The sequence below is a fragment of the Beta vulgaris genome, chromosome 5 (genome assembly GCF_026745355.1).
Source record: "Beta vulgaris subsp. vulgaris cultivar EL10 chromosome 5, EL10.2, whole genome shotgun sequence".
Classification (NCBI taxonomy): Eukaryota; Viridiplantae; Streptophyta; class Magnoliopsida; order Caryophyllales; family Amaranthaceae; genus Beta; species Beta vulgaris.
The window spans coordinates 42516303-42532135 of record NC_079206.1 but is presented as its reverse complement, the minus strand read 5'-3'; the positions used below and the strand labels follow the sequence as shown (position 1 = coordinate 42532135).

The window sequence follows — 15833 nt, the reverse complement described above, 5'->3', positions numbered from 1 at the left end:
AATATGGCATCAATCAATATTAATAAATTAATTTGCATTATTGGAATGTTGTGATTTATGCCCATCCTTAAACAAAAAAATTTCACAAAAAAATCATTCTTTTTTTTAAAAAAAAAACAATTGACAGTTGACCAGCAACAAGGTTGCCAGTCAACAACCAAGCAACATCCTCGTCGTTCCCAGCGAATATAAAATCCGACAACACCGAGAATAAAACGCATCATCGGGAAAAAAATCACCATATCACAACCGCCGGTCCACAATGCCGACCATCCTATGGGTTGCGCCACCCACCGTTGGCCTTATTGGACCACCAAACTACTGCGCACGCTCGCCGACAACGCTCACCAGCAGATAGCGCGAGGAGGGACGGGTCGTGCACGTCATACACGAGCCGCCCAGCCTCTCATCAGTGCCGCCCCTCCCCTGACCATATTCCGATTCTTTCCCCACCAACCACCGTGGCACCACCCTCCCCGGTAGTCCACCCAGCCATGGTTTCCCTCCTCTTTAATTTTTGTAACAATTACAATTTCAATTAAAGGTATCTTTATTTAACAATTAATTAAAGATTTAGGAGATTTACTTAGGGTATTAATAATCCGAAAATTTTGGACAGAAATTTTGAATTAATCAACAAATTTTAATCGAATTTTAAAGGTTGTTGAGATTAGATTGGATTGAATAATCTCCATTAAACATTAAATCTAACAAGAATTCAAGATAAGGCAAAAAAACAAATTATATCCAAAAAATTCAGAAAATTAACAATTAATTTTCGAAAAAATCGAAGATAATTTTTAGGCGATCTACTGAATTATCATAACAAATAAAATTAAATAGTTTAATTTTTGTCCTTAAAATTTATGAATAATCAAATTAAACATAAAATTTAACCATAATTCATTAATAATATGAAATTAATTTAAATTTCGAAAATTTATGGAAAAAAATCCAAAAATTATTTCCAGCTATCATAATATTTTAGATCTATGTGGGTGATGAAAATTAGATTTATTTAACAAATTAAAAATCAGATCTTTAATTGTTAATAAATTATTTCAATGATTAATCAGATTAAACATTAAATAATTTTAAATCTAACAAATATATTTATAAAATTCCGAAAATTCTAATGTTAATTAAACAATTTATTTCGACTATCCTATAAAAAGTTCGAAACTTTATAAAATTATTTGAGCATAAATCACAAATAAATTAATTATTTCGACTATCCAATTAATTAATATTAAATATTAATTATACAAATTCAAGCCATAAATAAATCCTCCCTTAATTTAATTAAAATAGTAACTTTGCATCAATAACATGATCATGTGAATATTATGAATTACGCAAAGTGGTACCACTATAGGAATTTATAGATGCACATAGCGAAATTTCAAGAAATAAATTCCTAACATCTATCATAGGATCGCAGACATAATCAAACACATGAATCATTCAATGAGGATCAAGAATTAAACCTTTGTAGCGTGATTTCCATGTTGTATGCAAGCTTTGAAGATCCAAGAGCCCCAAGTGTTGCTCCTCTAATTAGTCCACGAGCACCAGTTGAACACCAACGTTTGTTAGAACGGAAGAGTGAAAATCCTCTTGCTTTTGATGGTATAGGCGCCGGTTTAGGGAATAGATCTAGGGTTTCTCTTTCTTTCTCTAGTGAAAAGAAATTGACTGATTAACTGATCACCTAAACCTTAATATTATATCCTATATATAATAGAAGAGTCATAGGCTAGTTCGGAGAACTAATTCTCCTCCTATCCCCCTTTGGACCGGCCCAATCCTAATCGTAACAGGATTTGGATTACTTTATCCAACTTGTGCTACACTGTGTGACCTCATAGGATTAATCTCTTTTAGTTATAGGCCCAATCAATATTGTCGTATTAATTATATTTATTCTCTAGCAAGAAAATACAATTACTAATATAACTAACTTTATTATCTTCATAATAACATTCCTATTTATATTTAGTAATTGATGGAATGTCTAAGGACATATTCCTTCAGAAATCTGGTAAAAATAATGTTTGATCCTTAGCATGAATCAAAAGTTAAGAATTGTACTCTCTCTATCCTAGTATACTCTTGACACTTATCAATGCACGTAGTTTTAGATGATAAGTTGTTTTGTTATTAATTGTTATTTTACCGAAAAGTAGATGTGATAGGAGTTGGTAATTAGTAAAAGTAGTATTATTATATTTTAAGGAGAGAGTATTTGGGCCATGGTTATAGTTGGTAGGTAATAAGAGTGGTATTATTTTATTTGAAGGAGAGAGAGTGTGGGCCAATAGTTAAAAGATAGAATGAATAAAATAATAGTGGGTCATATCCCAAAATAGAAGTATGAAGAGTATTCCGGGATAGATAAAAAAGGAAAGTATAAAGAGTATTCTGGAGCAGAGTGATGCATATGAGTTACATCAAATAGAGGTTCAGAACATTGAAGTGACATTTATATATTTGATTTATTTGGTGATGTATCATATATGCACCAGCAATATCTTCAAGTTTTTACTTATGTAAATAACATTAGAGTTTCTTGCCAACTTAACTATATTAATATACCTGAGTTGAGGTGTGGTATGGAAGTTCCGGTTCTACTATTGTTATTACATTGTTGAATTTGTGGCAAGGAAGTTGTAGTTGATATCTTGATGAATAATAACGGAATAAAGATCAAACTTACAAAATTTAAAGTGCGAATGAGAAGTCTTGGGTAACTGAAAGAAAATCGATGGCTTATATGGAAAACAGTAGTACCTCCCAAATAGTTATTAAGATATTATTGGACAATTCCCATTATACATATTCCAAAGGGTTTTATAATATCTATGCAGGTGTGTACATGGAAGATATGAATATGCACGCAAGATATAATGGACTATGGACAATGTCATTCCTGACATTTGATGGACCCTAGGCAAAATAAAAAAAGTGGGCCCCATTTAAAACAATTCTAAAATGTGATTTCGATAGAAACACTTAAAATATAATTTAGAGTCTTATATTTTATTGCGTCAAGTCAATAACATCTCTTCAAACAAAAATCAAATACAAAGGAATGTTTTCTTTTAAACTCCGCATTCAATCATCCGAAAATCTTCTTTCTTTGTAAGATCATCTGTAACACCCCGAAATTTCTCTGCAATTTTCGCGTGTTAATTATTATTATCTGATGTGATAAATTATATTTCTATCAAATTATTTTCGGAAAGTATATGTATATATATTTGTACACCTACATTATTTTAATTAACTTGGTGTAGAGGTCATAATGCACGTCTTATCTATGTGGCATTGTGTTAGTCGTATAATCTAGTTGTCTGCGCTGATTTTATGAAATGGATAATGTAGTACTTTTGCGTGTGCCGTGTGTATATTGTGATAGTATATTACGTGTATATTTTTATTACGTTGGTAATAATAATTTTTAGTTGGAAAACATATACTTATACACATTATTTTTGAAAGTTTTACGTGGTGTCTGAAAATGTACATTGTACTAGTAATAGCCTTCGTACATTTTGTTATTTGTGTAGGGAGGTCCGAAAATTCTAATATTAGCCTTGTTATATGAAGAGTTGGACAGATTTTTATTTTGATTCTCTTGTAACGTTGCGATAACCAAAGGTCATCTCTTCATCTACCTTTCTTAGTGCCTTTTTTAATCATCATCCTTTCACCTTCTTTTCTGAAAATAAAATCAGCAACCCTTGGCCTTTGTGACTCCATTTCACATGCCACTTTTAAAGAAAAAGGGAGGGGAATAGCTTTTGTTTTTCATCCACATTTCTCACACAAAAATCAGATTTTTGTTACTTGTTGTCAAGCCATTTTTACACCGGTTTCAAGCGCGTGTTGAGTTCGTTGCGATTTTGTTCATAGGAGGCGAAGGTGGTGATATTTCACAAGACTTCTAGAGTACTTGGAATCTTTCTATTGTGAATCTTCCCAAGAAAAAGGTAACTAGCGTTATTCTAGTTCGGTAGAGTATAGATATTGAACTTAGGTTGTTAGAAATGCGTTAGAGAATGTAGTATCATGTTAGGAAGAACTTAGAAGATTGTATGGTTAAAGTTTCATGCTGTTATTGTTGTTGTCTTGTCGATGGATTTGTTATTGTTGTTTTTATTGTCGTTGTTTTGGTGATTAGAGATTGTTGTTGTTATTATTGTCGTTGTTTGGTGATTGGAGATTGTTGTTGTTATGGTCGTTGTTGATGTTGATGGAGTTGTTGTTGTTATTGTCGTTGTCGATGATTGATTGAGTTGTTGTTGTTGTTGTTGTTATTGTCGTTGTTGATGTTGATGGAGTGTTGTTGTTGGTGAGTCATGGAGTTACGAGGGAGTTTGGTGTAAGTATGGGTGTAAAGGGAGGCTGGAGTAGAAGGGGATGGCTGGAGCAAGCCTCGGAGGGGTTCCATGGGCGAGCGAACGAAGCTCGCAGGCCACGGCAGAAGGCTGCCAGTCGCGACCCGCGAGCCTCGTCGCACCTCGCGACGGGTGGTCTGCCCCTGGTTCGTGATGTGGTGTCTTTATTTCTTTTTTGATTTACAACTTGTGTGTCTTGGCTTGGTTGGTCTTAGGTAAGTGTGCTAAGGATGTTTGAGTAGTTTTTGGGTGGTTCAAGTATTACGTTAAGGGTATGTGTCCTTATGTGATGGGTAACTCTTGGTTTTGAGTCTTGAAATGTGCCGGTTGTTAGTATTGGCAATGCAAACTCCTGTTGGAACCTTGATGGTAAGATTGGTTGAGTTACGCTCATAACTTTTCATATTGATGGTTGCATTTGATTGATGTGTGCTTGTCTTGTATGATTGCACGTTGTTGGATAGAGTAACTCTAGGAACGGTATGGTTCTAGAGGTCTTCATTAGGAAATCCTATGAACGGTATGGTTCAAGGAGCTTGAGTTGAATTCCAATAACGTATGGTTCTAGAACTTGTGCTTGTTATCCTAAGGGCGGTATGGTCCTAGGATTTGGTTACTTAACCTTGGGCGTATGGTCCATTGGTTACTACGGGTGGTATGATCCGTAGATTATAGCTATTCGAAAAGGGCGGTATGGTTCCTCGAGTATGCAACGTAGGCCTTGGGCGGTATGGTCCAATGAGTCTAGTCACAGGCGGTATGGTCTGTTGTGTTTGAGCTCGTTGACCGCATTTGTTGCATTTGTTGCATCGTTGACAGCATTTGTTGCATGGTTGTCTTTGTATCTTATGGTGAGTTGGTGGTTGGTATTATGAGTTCTGATGTTGTTTCTAATTATTTAAGCTCTTATCTGTTTCTATTTAAGCTGGGAGAACTGCTAGTTACTCCCCACTGATTGTGGAAGTTGTTGTATCTTTGTGCAGATGGTGGCGCTGTTTAGAGTGGTTCTAGTCTGGATCGGGGGTGTGTGTGTTCCCCGTATGAGCAAAGAAAGGGAGCTTGTCATAGTGGAGAGTTTTCAAATCTGACTAGGATTAGATACTTAGTTGGTTTAAGTAGCTAATTCTAGTTTTGACTTATGTATTGGAACTATGGATTTCAGTTGTCATAGTTTTGTTTACACTATGATTTTGAGGTTTACTTTGGTGGTCGTATGACTCTTGAGACTTATTGGAGATGAGGGTATGGGACCTCATTTTCCCTTTTGATTATATGTATTGGAGTTGTCTTTTACCTATGATGGTTATTCTATTTTAGTTTTGTTCTACTCCTTAGGGAGGCATCTCCGTCTCTTTGAATTTACGCTGCCATTATCTATAACCTTTTCCTTATCTTAAGGCTATGTCGTCTTGGTTTTGGACGGGATGTTACAGTTGGTATCAGAGCAAAACGTTCCAGAAACTCTATTTAGGATGCTATTATTTTTCCAGAAGATGAGTAGACTTGTGACTAGGATTACTAGTGTCTTAGATTTCAAGTCTAGAGTGTATGAGTGTTAGCTGGGTCGGAAAGTAAACCTGGGGAAATATTTTGTTTACAGTGTTTTTCGATTTAACGCTTGCTTATGTGATTTTGATAGACTAATGTGATAGTTTCTGTTTTGTAGTATGCCTCCACGACAACAGTTAGCCGCTAGAAAGGAAGCTGCGCGTCGTCGTCGCGTAAGCCTGGAAAATGCTTTCATCTCTCTTACTAATAGAGCTACTTCTTCTGGTAGTCGGCAGTCTGCTTTCGACCGGTTTGACCGTCATAGGCCCCCTACTTATGATGGTGTTGCTGACCCTGTGGCTCTGAAAAACTGGTTAAGGGTGATGGAGAAGCTATTCACGACAACAAACTGCTCTGCTGCCGAAATGGTACCGATTGCGACGTACTATCTGAAGAAAGAGGCGGATAATTGGTGGAGTACGGTGAAGGATGTGTGTATGGCTACAGCTGGTTTTGGGAGAACCCAGTTCCCACCAAGCTAAAAGAGAGATTTTACCCTGATGAGTTGCGCTGGCAAAAGCAGGAAGAATTTCTATCTCTGACTCAAGGGAGTATGGACATCCAGAAGTACACCGACCGCTTCACGGAGCTGTCTAAATTTGCTGGTACTGTCATTCCCACCGAAGCTGAGAGGGTAAAGAGATATATAAAGAAGATGAATCCGAGGGTAAGGACCCTGGTGCTGTGTTCGGGGGTTACTACTTTTCAAGCTGCTTATGAGATGGCCCTCAGTATTCATGCATTAGTGAGAGAGGAAGAAGCTGTTAAGGTCGCATCTGTAAGGAAGCCTTTTCCGTCTGTTGCTCCTGGTCCGGCTAAGAAGCTGAGGTTTGAGCCGTGTTTTCGTGGTGGATACCAAGGCTCCGGTTCTAGGCAGGGTTCTGATCCGTCCAAGTGTCGGAGGTGTGAGAAGCCTATTCATCCGGGAAAGGATTGTGAGGGTGCTGCTATTGTTTGCTTCTATTGTAGAGAGGCGGGTCACAAGAGTTATGAGTGTCCCAAGAATCCGAGGGCTACAGCTAAGCCCCTGTTCCTCCTAGTCATTCTGCTCCGCCGAAGAATCGGGTTTACAGTATGACTCATTCCGACACCGATGTTCATCCCGACGTCATCTCTGGTACCTTTCTTGTTAATTCTGTTCCTGCTTCTGTGTTGTTTGATTCTGGTGCATCTGTGTCTTGTGTGTCTAATTCGTTTGCCAAGAAAGCTAATTTGACTTCGAGTTCTCCTATTCGAACTCTTATTTCTCTACCTTCTGGGGAGAACTACCCTTGTTTGGCCGAGTATTGTGGAGTGCCTATCTCTGTGTTGGGTATCGATCTGCCTGCCGATCTCAAGGCATTCTCCATGGTCGAGTTTGATGTTATTTTGGGCATGGACTGGTTGTTCAAGTATCGTGCTCAGATTCATTGCCACGATCAAAAAGTGACTCTTCGTAGTCCATGTGGCAAGCGTATCTCCTATAGTGGAGTGGTGTTGAAGAAGGGAGTAAAGATTGTATCTGCTCTCAAAATGCAAAGGCTCCGACAGAAAGGGGAGCAAGTGTTCCTCTGTATGGTGAAGATTTGACCCAAGAGGGAAATTAGAGGACATCCCGTTGTCCGTGAGTATCCGGACGTTTTTCCTGATGAGCTACCAGGTATCCCTCTGAAAGAGAAGTTGAGTTCAGCATTGACTTGACTCTGGTACTGCTCCTCTGTCAAAGGCCCGTATAGGATGGCGCCTGCTGAGTTGCAAGAGTTGAAGACTCAGTTGCAAGAATTGAGTGATAAGGGATTTATTAGGCCAAGTGTCTAGCCGTGGGGTGCTCCTGTGCTGTTTGTCAAAAAGAAAGATGGGAGTTTGCGGCTTTGCATCGATTATCGTGAATTGAACAAGGTGACTATCAAGAATCGATATCCCTTGCCCCGCATTGAGGATCTGTTTGACCAGTTAAAGGGTGCGGGAGTATCTTTGAAGATTGACCTGAGGTCAGGTTATCACCAGATTCCGGTGAAGAAGGAGGACATTCCTAAGACCGCTTTCCGAACAAGATATGGGCACTATGAGTTTGTTGTCATGCCCTTCGGTCTTACTAATGCCCCGTGTATTCATGGATCAGATGAACCGCTCTTTCCATGAGTTCCTGGATTCGTGTGTAGTCGTTTTCATCGACGATATCCTGGTGTACCTAAAGAATGAAGAAGAGCATGAGAGGCATCTGAGGTTGATCTTGGGTATTCTAAGGCAACATAAATGGTTTGCAAAGTTCTCCAAGTGTGAGTTCTGGCTGAAGGAGTGTCGTTCCTAATCCATGTTATCACAAGGATGGAGTTATGGTAGATCCTTCTAAGGTTAGAGCTGTGGTGGATTGGGAGAGTCCTAAGAATGTTTCCGAGATCCGGAGTTTCCTTGGTCTTGCTGGTTACTATCGGAGGTTTGTTAAGGATTTCTCAAGGATAGCTCAGCCGTTAACTAAATTGATGAAGAAAGAGAGCAAGTTCCTGTGGTCCGAAGAGTGTGAAAAAGCATTCCAAGAATTGAAGAGGTGCCTCACTACCGCTGCTGTTCTGACCTTGCCTACTGAAGGGGTTGGGTTTGAAGTATATAGCGACGCATCGAAGCTTGGTTTGGGTTGTGTTCTTATGCAACAAGGGAAAGTGGTGGCGTATGCATCCAGGCAGTTGAAGGTGCATGAAAAGAATTACCCTACTCATGATTTGGAGTTGGCTGCTGTGGTGTTGCTCTTAAAATCTGGCGACACTATTGTATGGGGTCATGTAGGGTGTTTACCGACCACAAAAGCCTCAAGTCATCTTCACTCAAAGGATTTGAATATGAGGCGAGGAGATGTTGGAGCTGATCAAGGATTACGATCTGCAGCTTGATTACCATGAGGGCAAAGCTAATGTGGTTGCGGACGCTCTCAGCGTAAGTCGAAGCATTCTCTTAATGCGGTTAGAATTCCGCCGAGAGACTTATGTGATGAATTTCGGAAGCTTGAAATCGAGGTGGTACCTCGGGGTTCGGTGGAAACTCTCTGTGCTATGAGTGCCGAGCCTGCCTTGTTCCAAGAGTTGCGAGAGAAGCATAAAAATGATCCTAAGTTGAAAAGATCCGTGAAGCTAAGGCTCAGGGCCGAGCCGAAAATTTCGAAGTCGATTCCGAGGGAGGTCTAAAGTTTATGAGTCGTTGGTGTGTGCCTAATGACTTGGAGCTTAAGAAGAAGATTCTGAAGAAGCTCATTGTACTCCCTACTCAGTTCATCCTGGGGTGATAAGCTTTACAAGGATCTCAAGGCGAATTTCTGGTGGCCTTGGATGAAGGGGGAAGTGGCCGAATTTGTGGCCAGGTGTCTGGTGTGTCAAAAGATCAAGATCGAGCATCAGAGACCGGGTGGTTTGCTACAACCATTACCAATTCCCGCGTGGAAGTTCGATTCTATCTCGATGGACTTTGTTATGGGTCTTCCGAGAGCTGCTGGTGGTAAGAATGCGGTGTGGGTGATTGTGGACCGGTTGACTAAGGTAGCTCGGTTTATTCCGATGAAGAATACATGGTCTATGAAAGAGTTAGCGGAAGCCTACGCTAACAAAATTATTCGATTGCACGGTGTTCCGAAGGATATAGTATCTGATCGTGACCCTAGATTCTTGTCTCATTTCTGGATTGCTCTGCCAGAAGCATTTGGTACTAAGTTGAAGTTGAGTACCGCTTTCCATGCTGCTACGGATGGGCAAACAGAGAGGACTATTCAGACTCTGGAGGATATGCTCCGTGCTTGTGCTTTGGAATTTCAAGAGTCTTGGTTGAAGTCATTGAATTTGGTGGAGTTCTCTTACAACAACAGTTACCATGCTATCATTAACCCTTATGAGGCCTTGTATGGCGAAAGTGTCGCAGTCCTACTTGTTGGAGCGACATAAGTGACTCGTTGGTGCTGGGGCCAGACTTGATCCAAGATACTGTTGAGCAAGTAAAGGTGATTCAGGCTAGAATGAAGGCTGCTCAAGATAGGCAGAGGTCTTATGCAGACTTGCGTCGGAAGCCTATTTCTTTCACCGTTGGGGATAAGGTGCTGTTGAAAGTATCTCCGATGAAGGGAGTGGCGAGATTTGGGCAAAAAGGCAATATAAGCCCGAAGTATGTTGGCCCCTATGAGATTCTCGAGAGGATTGGGGAGGTGGCTTACAGATTGGCTATGCCCCCTGAATTGTCGAGGGTGCACGATATGTTCCATGTGTCGCAGTTGCGGAGGTATCGCAGCGATCCGTCTCATGTCATCCCTATAGAGTCGTCTCTATTGAGCCGAACATGACTTTTAAGGAGCGACCTGTTCAGATCTTGGACCGTCGGATAGAAGAAGTGATACCCTTGGTTAAGGTGCTTTGGAGAAGCCAAAAGTACGAGGAAGCCACTTGGGAGACGGAGGAGTCGATGAGGCTCAAGTATCCCGAGCTTTTTGTCTCAGGTATTTCCTTGTTATTTTAAAGTTCGAGGACGAACCTTTTTTAAGAAGGGGAGATTGTAACACCCCAAAATTTCTCTGCAATTTTCGCGTGTTAATTGATGTGATAAATTATATTTCTATCAAATTATTTTCGGAAAGTATATGTATATATATCAACATTATTTTAATTAACTTGGTGCAGAGGTTATAATGCACGTCTTATCTATGTGGCATTGTGTTAGTCGTATAATATAGTTGTCTGTGCTGATTTTATGAAACGGATAATGTAGTACTTTTGCGTGTGCCGTGTGTATAATGTGATAGTATAATGTATATTTTTATAACGTTGGTAATAATAATTTTTAGTTGGAAAACATATACTTAAACACATTATTTTTGAACGTTTTACGTGGTGTCTGAAAATGTACATTGTACTAGTAATAGCCTTCGTATATTTTGTTATTTGTGTAGGGAGGTCCGAAAATTCTGATATTAGCCTTGTTATATTTTGATTCTCTTGTAACGTTGCGATAACCAAAGGTCATCTCTTCATCTACCTTTCTTAATGCCTTTTTTAATCATCATCCTTTCACCTTCTTTTCTGAAAATAAAATCAGCAACCCTTGGCCTTTGTGACTCCATTTCACACGCCACTTTTAAAGAAAAAGGGAGAGGAAAAGCTTTTGTTCTTCATCCACATTTCTCACACAAAAATCAGATTTTTGTTACTTGTTGTCAAGCCATTTTTACACCGGTTTCAAGCGCGTGTTGAGTTTGTTGTGATTGTGTTCATAGGAGGTGAAGGTGGTGATATTTCACAAGACTTCTAGAGCACTTGGAATCTTTCTATTGTGAATCTTCCCAAGAAAAGGTAACTAGCGTTATTCTAGTTCGGTAGAGTATAGATATTAACTTAGGTTGTAGAGATGCGTTAGAGAGTAAATAGAAGACTTAGAAGATTAGTTTCATGCTGTTAGTTGTTGTCTTGTCGATGGATTTGTTATTGTTGTTTTTATTGTCGTTGTTTTGGTGATTAGAGATTGTTGTGGTCATTATTGTCGTTGTTTTGGTGATTGGAGATTGTTGTTGTTATGGTCGTTGTTGATGTTGATGGAGTTGTTGTTGTTGTTATTGTCGTTGTCGATGATTGATGGAGTTGTTGTTGTTGTTATTGTCGTTGTTGATGTTGATGGAGTCGTTGTTGTTGGTGAGTCATGGACGTTACGAGGGAATTTGGTGTAAGTATGGGTGTAAAGGGAGGCTGGAGTAGAAGGGGATGGCTGGAGCAAGCCTCGGAGGGGTTCCGTGGGCGAGCGAACGAAGCTCGCAGGCCACGATAGAAGGCTGCTCGCGACTCGCGAGCCTCATCGCGACTCGCGATGGCTGCCTGTCGTGACCCGCGAGCCTCGTCGCACCTCGCGACGGGTGGTCTGCCCCTGGTTCGTGATGTGGTGTCTTTAATTCTTTTTTTGGTTTACAGCTTGTGTGTCTTGGCTTTGTTGGTCTTAGGTAAGTGTGCTAAGGATGTTTGAGTAGTTTTTGGGTGGTTTAAGTATTACGTTAAGGGTACGTGTCCTTATGTGATGGGTAACTCTTGGTTTTGAGTCTTGAAACGTGCCAGTTGTTAGTATTGGCAATGCAAACTCATGTTGGAACCTTGATGGTAAGATTGGTTGAGTTACGCTCATAACTTGTTCATATTGATGGTTGCATTTGATTGATGTGTGCTTGTCTTGTATGATTGCACGTTGTTGGATAGAGTAACTCTAGGAACGGTATGGTTCTAGAGGTCTTCATTAGGAAATCCTATGAACGGTATGGTTCAAGGAGCTTGAGTTGAATTCCTAAGAACGGTATGGTTCCAGGAACTTGTGCTTGTTATCCTAAGGGCGGTATGGTCCTAGGATTTGGTTACTTAACCTTGGGCGGTATGGTCTATTGGTTACTACGGGTGGTATGATCCGTAGATTATAGCTATTCGAAAAGGGGTATGGTTCCTCGAGTATGCAACGTAGGCCTTGGGTGGTATGGTCCAATGAGTCTACTCACAGGCGGTATGGTATGTTATGGTTGAGCTCGTTGACCGCATTTGTTGCATCGTTGACCGCATTTGTTGCATGGTTGTCATTTGTATCTTATGGTGAGCTTGGTGGTTGGTATTATGAGTTCTGATGTTGTTTCTAATTATTTAAGCTCTTATCTGTTTCTATTTGAGCTGGGAGAACTGCTAGTTACTCCCCACTGATTGTGGAAGTTGTTGTATGTTTGTGCAGATGGTGGCGCTGTTTAGAGTGTATCTAGTCTGGATCGGGGGTGTGTGTGTTCCCCGTGTGAGCAAAGAAAGGGAGCTTGTCATAGTGGATGAGTGTTTCAAATCTGGACTTAGGATTAGATACTTAGTTGGTTTAAGTAGCTAATTCTAGTTTTGACTTATGTATTGGAACTATGGATTTCAGTTGTCATAATTTTGTTTACTCTATGATTTTGAGGTTTACTTTGGTGGTCGTATGACTTTGAGACTTATTGGAGATGAGGGTATGGGACCTCATTTTCCCTTTTGATTATATGTATTGGAGTTGTCTTTTACCTATGATGGTTATTCTATTTTAGTTTTGTTCTACTCCTTAGGGAGGCATCTCCGTCTCTTTGAATTTACGCTGCCATTATCTATAACCTTTTCCTTATCTTAAGGCTATGTCTTCTTGGTTTTGGACGGGATGTTACATCATCAATTATCACCTACAAAGAAAACCAAAAAGAATCATAAAAATCGACATCGAAGAGCATTCAGAGATGCAAAATCATTAATGATAACATCAACATCAATGTTTTCTAGTAAATCCTTCTCGATTGATAAAATGCCAAGCCATTCAACCTTTCTTGTGACTCTTGATGATCTCAAGTAGGTTTTTATTAATTTTAGCTTTGAAAAGCTTCTTTCAGCTGATGCCACAGTTAAAAAAAATTCTATAAGCAATTGAAGCATTCGGATAACAATCTGCAGATTTTATAAACTTAAGAATTTCAATAGCTGACATTGATTCATTTGGTAAAGACATTTTCAACACTTTTAGTTCAGAGTAAAAATCATTTAAATAAACATCAGATAAAATCACCATAAGAAAATGTAGAGTGAAAATTAGCACAAGATTCTTGCAACTCCTTATCATTTAATGCCTTTAACCAACTTGAATCAAACAAAAATCCAAAAATATTTTCAAATGTCTTTAGTTACTCGGATTTACTTTTTAAAGAAGTAATTATCATGTCTGCAACAACCAAAAGTAATGAACTCTAAATGTATGACTCATTGATAGATTATTTCTTCCTCATCGGCGTCATTCTCATCAAATTGTTTTTTTCTAGTAACACGACGCTTTGAAGGATGACTTGGCTCATTACCCATTTGAAGTGCAATACTTTTGATAATACCCATACTAGTATCAAAGCCTTCATCTCTAAACTTCTCAAAATATAACAATACACCTTCTACTTGCTTTACGCTAGTGTCAATGCAAATAGACTCGGATTGCAATTTCTTGCTCAGCATATGACATCAAATAAAATATCATACCAAATCACCATACCATGAAGAAACTCAAATTTCTTAAGTGCATTAGTCAAACTCTTAGCTTCACTCTTTGACTTGGCATCCTCACATGATTTATATAACTTCAATAATGCCTCTTTTATTTTGGGAGTTTGAAATCTAATAGCACTAACACTTTTAATCCTGCTCTCCCAACGAGTATTACACAAAGACTTTACTGTTAATTCGAGGACATTATTAAGCAAAAATTTCCATCTTTTTGTAGAACTCAAAAACAATGAATATATGTGTTGCATATAATACAAAAAAATGAGATAGATTTAACACAAGAATGTGCCATATCACTAACAGTAAGATTCAAACTATGGAAAGCACAAGACATATACAATGCTCTCGGATTTATTTCTAGAAGTGGTTTTTGAACTTCTTGATGTTTTCCCTTCATATTGGAACCATTAATGTAACCTTGACCCCTCACATCATCAATATTTAGATCAAGAGACTTCAAAACAACTTGTAATACATTAAAAAGTCCTAGTCCAGATGTGTCATCAACAGTCAAAAACTCTAAAAAGTACTCCTCGATTTTTATCTTACCATTTGAGATATTTACACATCGTATTATTAGAGTCATTTGTTCTTGATGGCTAATATCAGGGGTACAATTAAGAATAATAGAAAAGTATTTGGACTCTTTTATGATCTTAATGATAGAACTTCTAACATTATCGGCCAAAAGCTTAATCAACTCATTTTGAATTTTATGCCCAAGATAATGATAATGAATTTCACGATTTTGAATGCGTCTAACATGATCTTGCATTATAACATCAAATTCAGCTATCATTTTAATCAAACCTAGAAAATTACCATTGTTATCTTGATAAAGTTTGTCGTTAGATCCTAAAAAGGCCAAGTTATGTTTAGTAAGACATTTAACAGCAGAAAATATTCTGAACAAAACTTGTCATTATTGTTCTTTCTCTTTAATATTTGTTCTTGTAAGTTATTGTCAATAGTTTGATTTTTATCCAATCGTTCTCTCAATTCATTCCAAGTGTTCATATTAGTCATATGGTCAACACTATTTTCATCTTTTTTGAGCCTCTCGCTAATATGCCTCCAATCACATAAACCATCATTTGCTAGCAAAGTTCGATAACCGGTATATTTAAACAATTTACAGCAGAAACATAACACTTTATCAACATGTTTTGAGTACACTAACCATTTTCTATCGCTAGTCTCACCATTACTTAATTTTCTAGAATAATAAGAATAATAGGAAAAATGCCTATTATTATCATCCATGGGAAAATCAAGATTCATTTCTCTTATAGGCCCTTTTTTAATGATTATGTCTCTTGCATTAATATTAAGGCTCTCCCAATTTTTAGGATCATAAATATCAATGCCAACATTTTCATAGTTAGGACATATTGCACATCGTTTGGCTCATTTGCGTCATTAATATAATCATTCTCACTAGTATCATTATGTAAATCATGATTCTCATTGACATCATCAAACAAATTTTCATCTTCCGTGACATCATTATACATATTTTCATTCTCACCATCATTAATCCCATTTTCATTCCCTGTTACATCAGTTTGCATATTTTCATTATTATGCATATTTTCATTATTAGTAACATTATTATGCTCATTTTCATTCTCATTTGAATTTCCATGAGAATTTACTACTTTAACAACAAATTTATCAAGAGCACCTTGCTGTGATTTATTAATTTCTTCATCACGTTTTTTTCTTCTTTTTTTTAGACCCAAATAATTGGTTTTTTGAGCAACATAGTATGAAAAAGATAAACAAAATAATCAACAAAAATAAGAAAAGAACAATTACACCAGAAAGAAGAATCAAAGTTCAATATGTGCTTTCAAAT

The 15833-nt window shown here is 38.2% G+C and overlaps 1 protein-coding gene across 1 annotated transcript; it reads right to left on the bottom strand.

The window, feature by feature from the left end:
- Nucleotides 1-13138: 13138 nt before the first annotated feature.
- On the bottom strand, nucleotides 13139-15564 carry LOC104893611 (uncharacterized). Its single transcript, XM_048645413.1, has 3 exons — nucleotides 15414-15564; nucleotides 14277-14830; nucleotides 13139-13375 (listed from the first exon to the last, which is right to left on the bottom strand). Exons 1-3 carry the CDS (start codon nucleotides 15562-15564, stop codon nucleotides 13139-13141), a joined length of 942 nt encoding a protein of 313 aa, XP_048501370.1.
- Between the last annotated feature and the right edge of the window lie 269 nt (nucleotides 15565-15833).

Excerpts from the sequence above, each read along its gene's own strand:
- LOC104893611 (XM_048645413.1), bottom strand. The coding sequence starts at position 15,564 with ATGCATAATAATGAAAATATGCAAACTGATGTAACAGGGAATGAAAAT. Across the intron at positions 14,831-15,413 it reads TGATTTACATAATGATACTA|GATCTAACGACAAACTTTAT; the intron begins GTGAGAATGATT and ends TGGCCTTTTTAG. Across the intron at positions 13,376-14,276 it reads TCCATAGTTTGAATCTTACT|ATTGTTATCCGAATGCTTCA; the intron begins GTTAGTGATATG and ends TAAAATCTGCAG.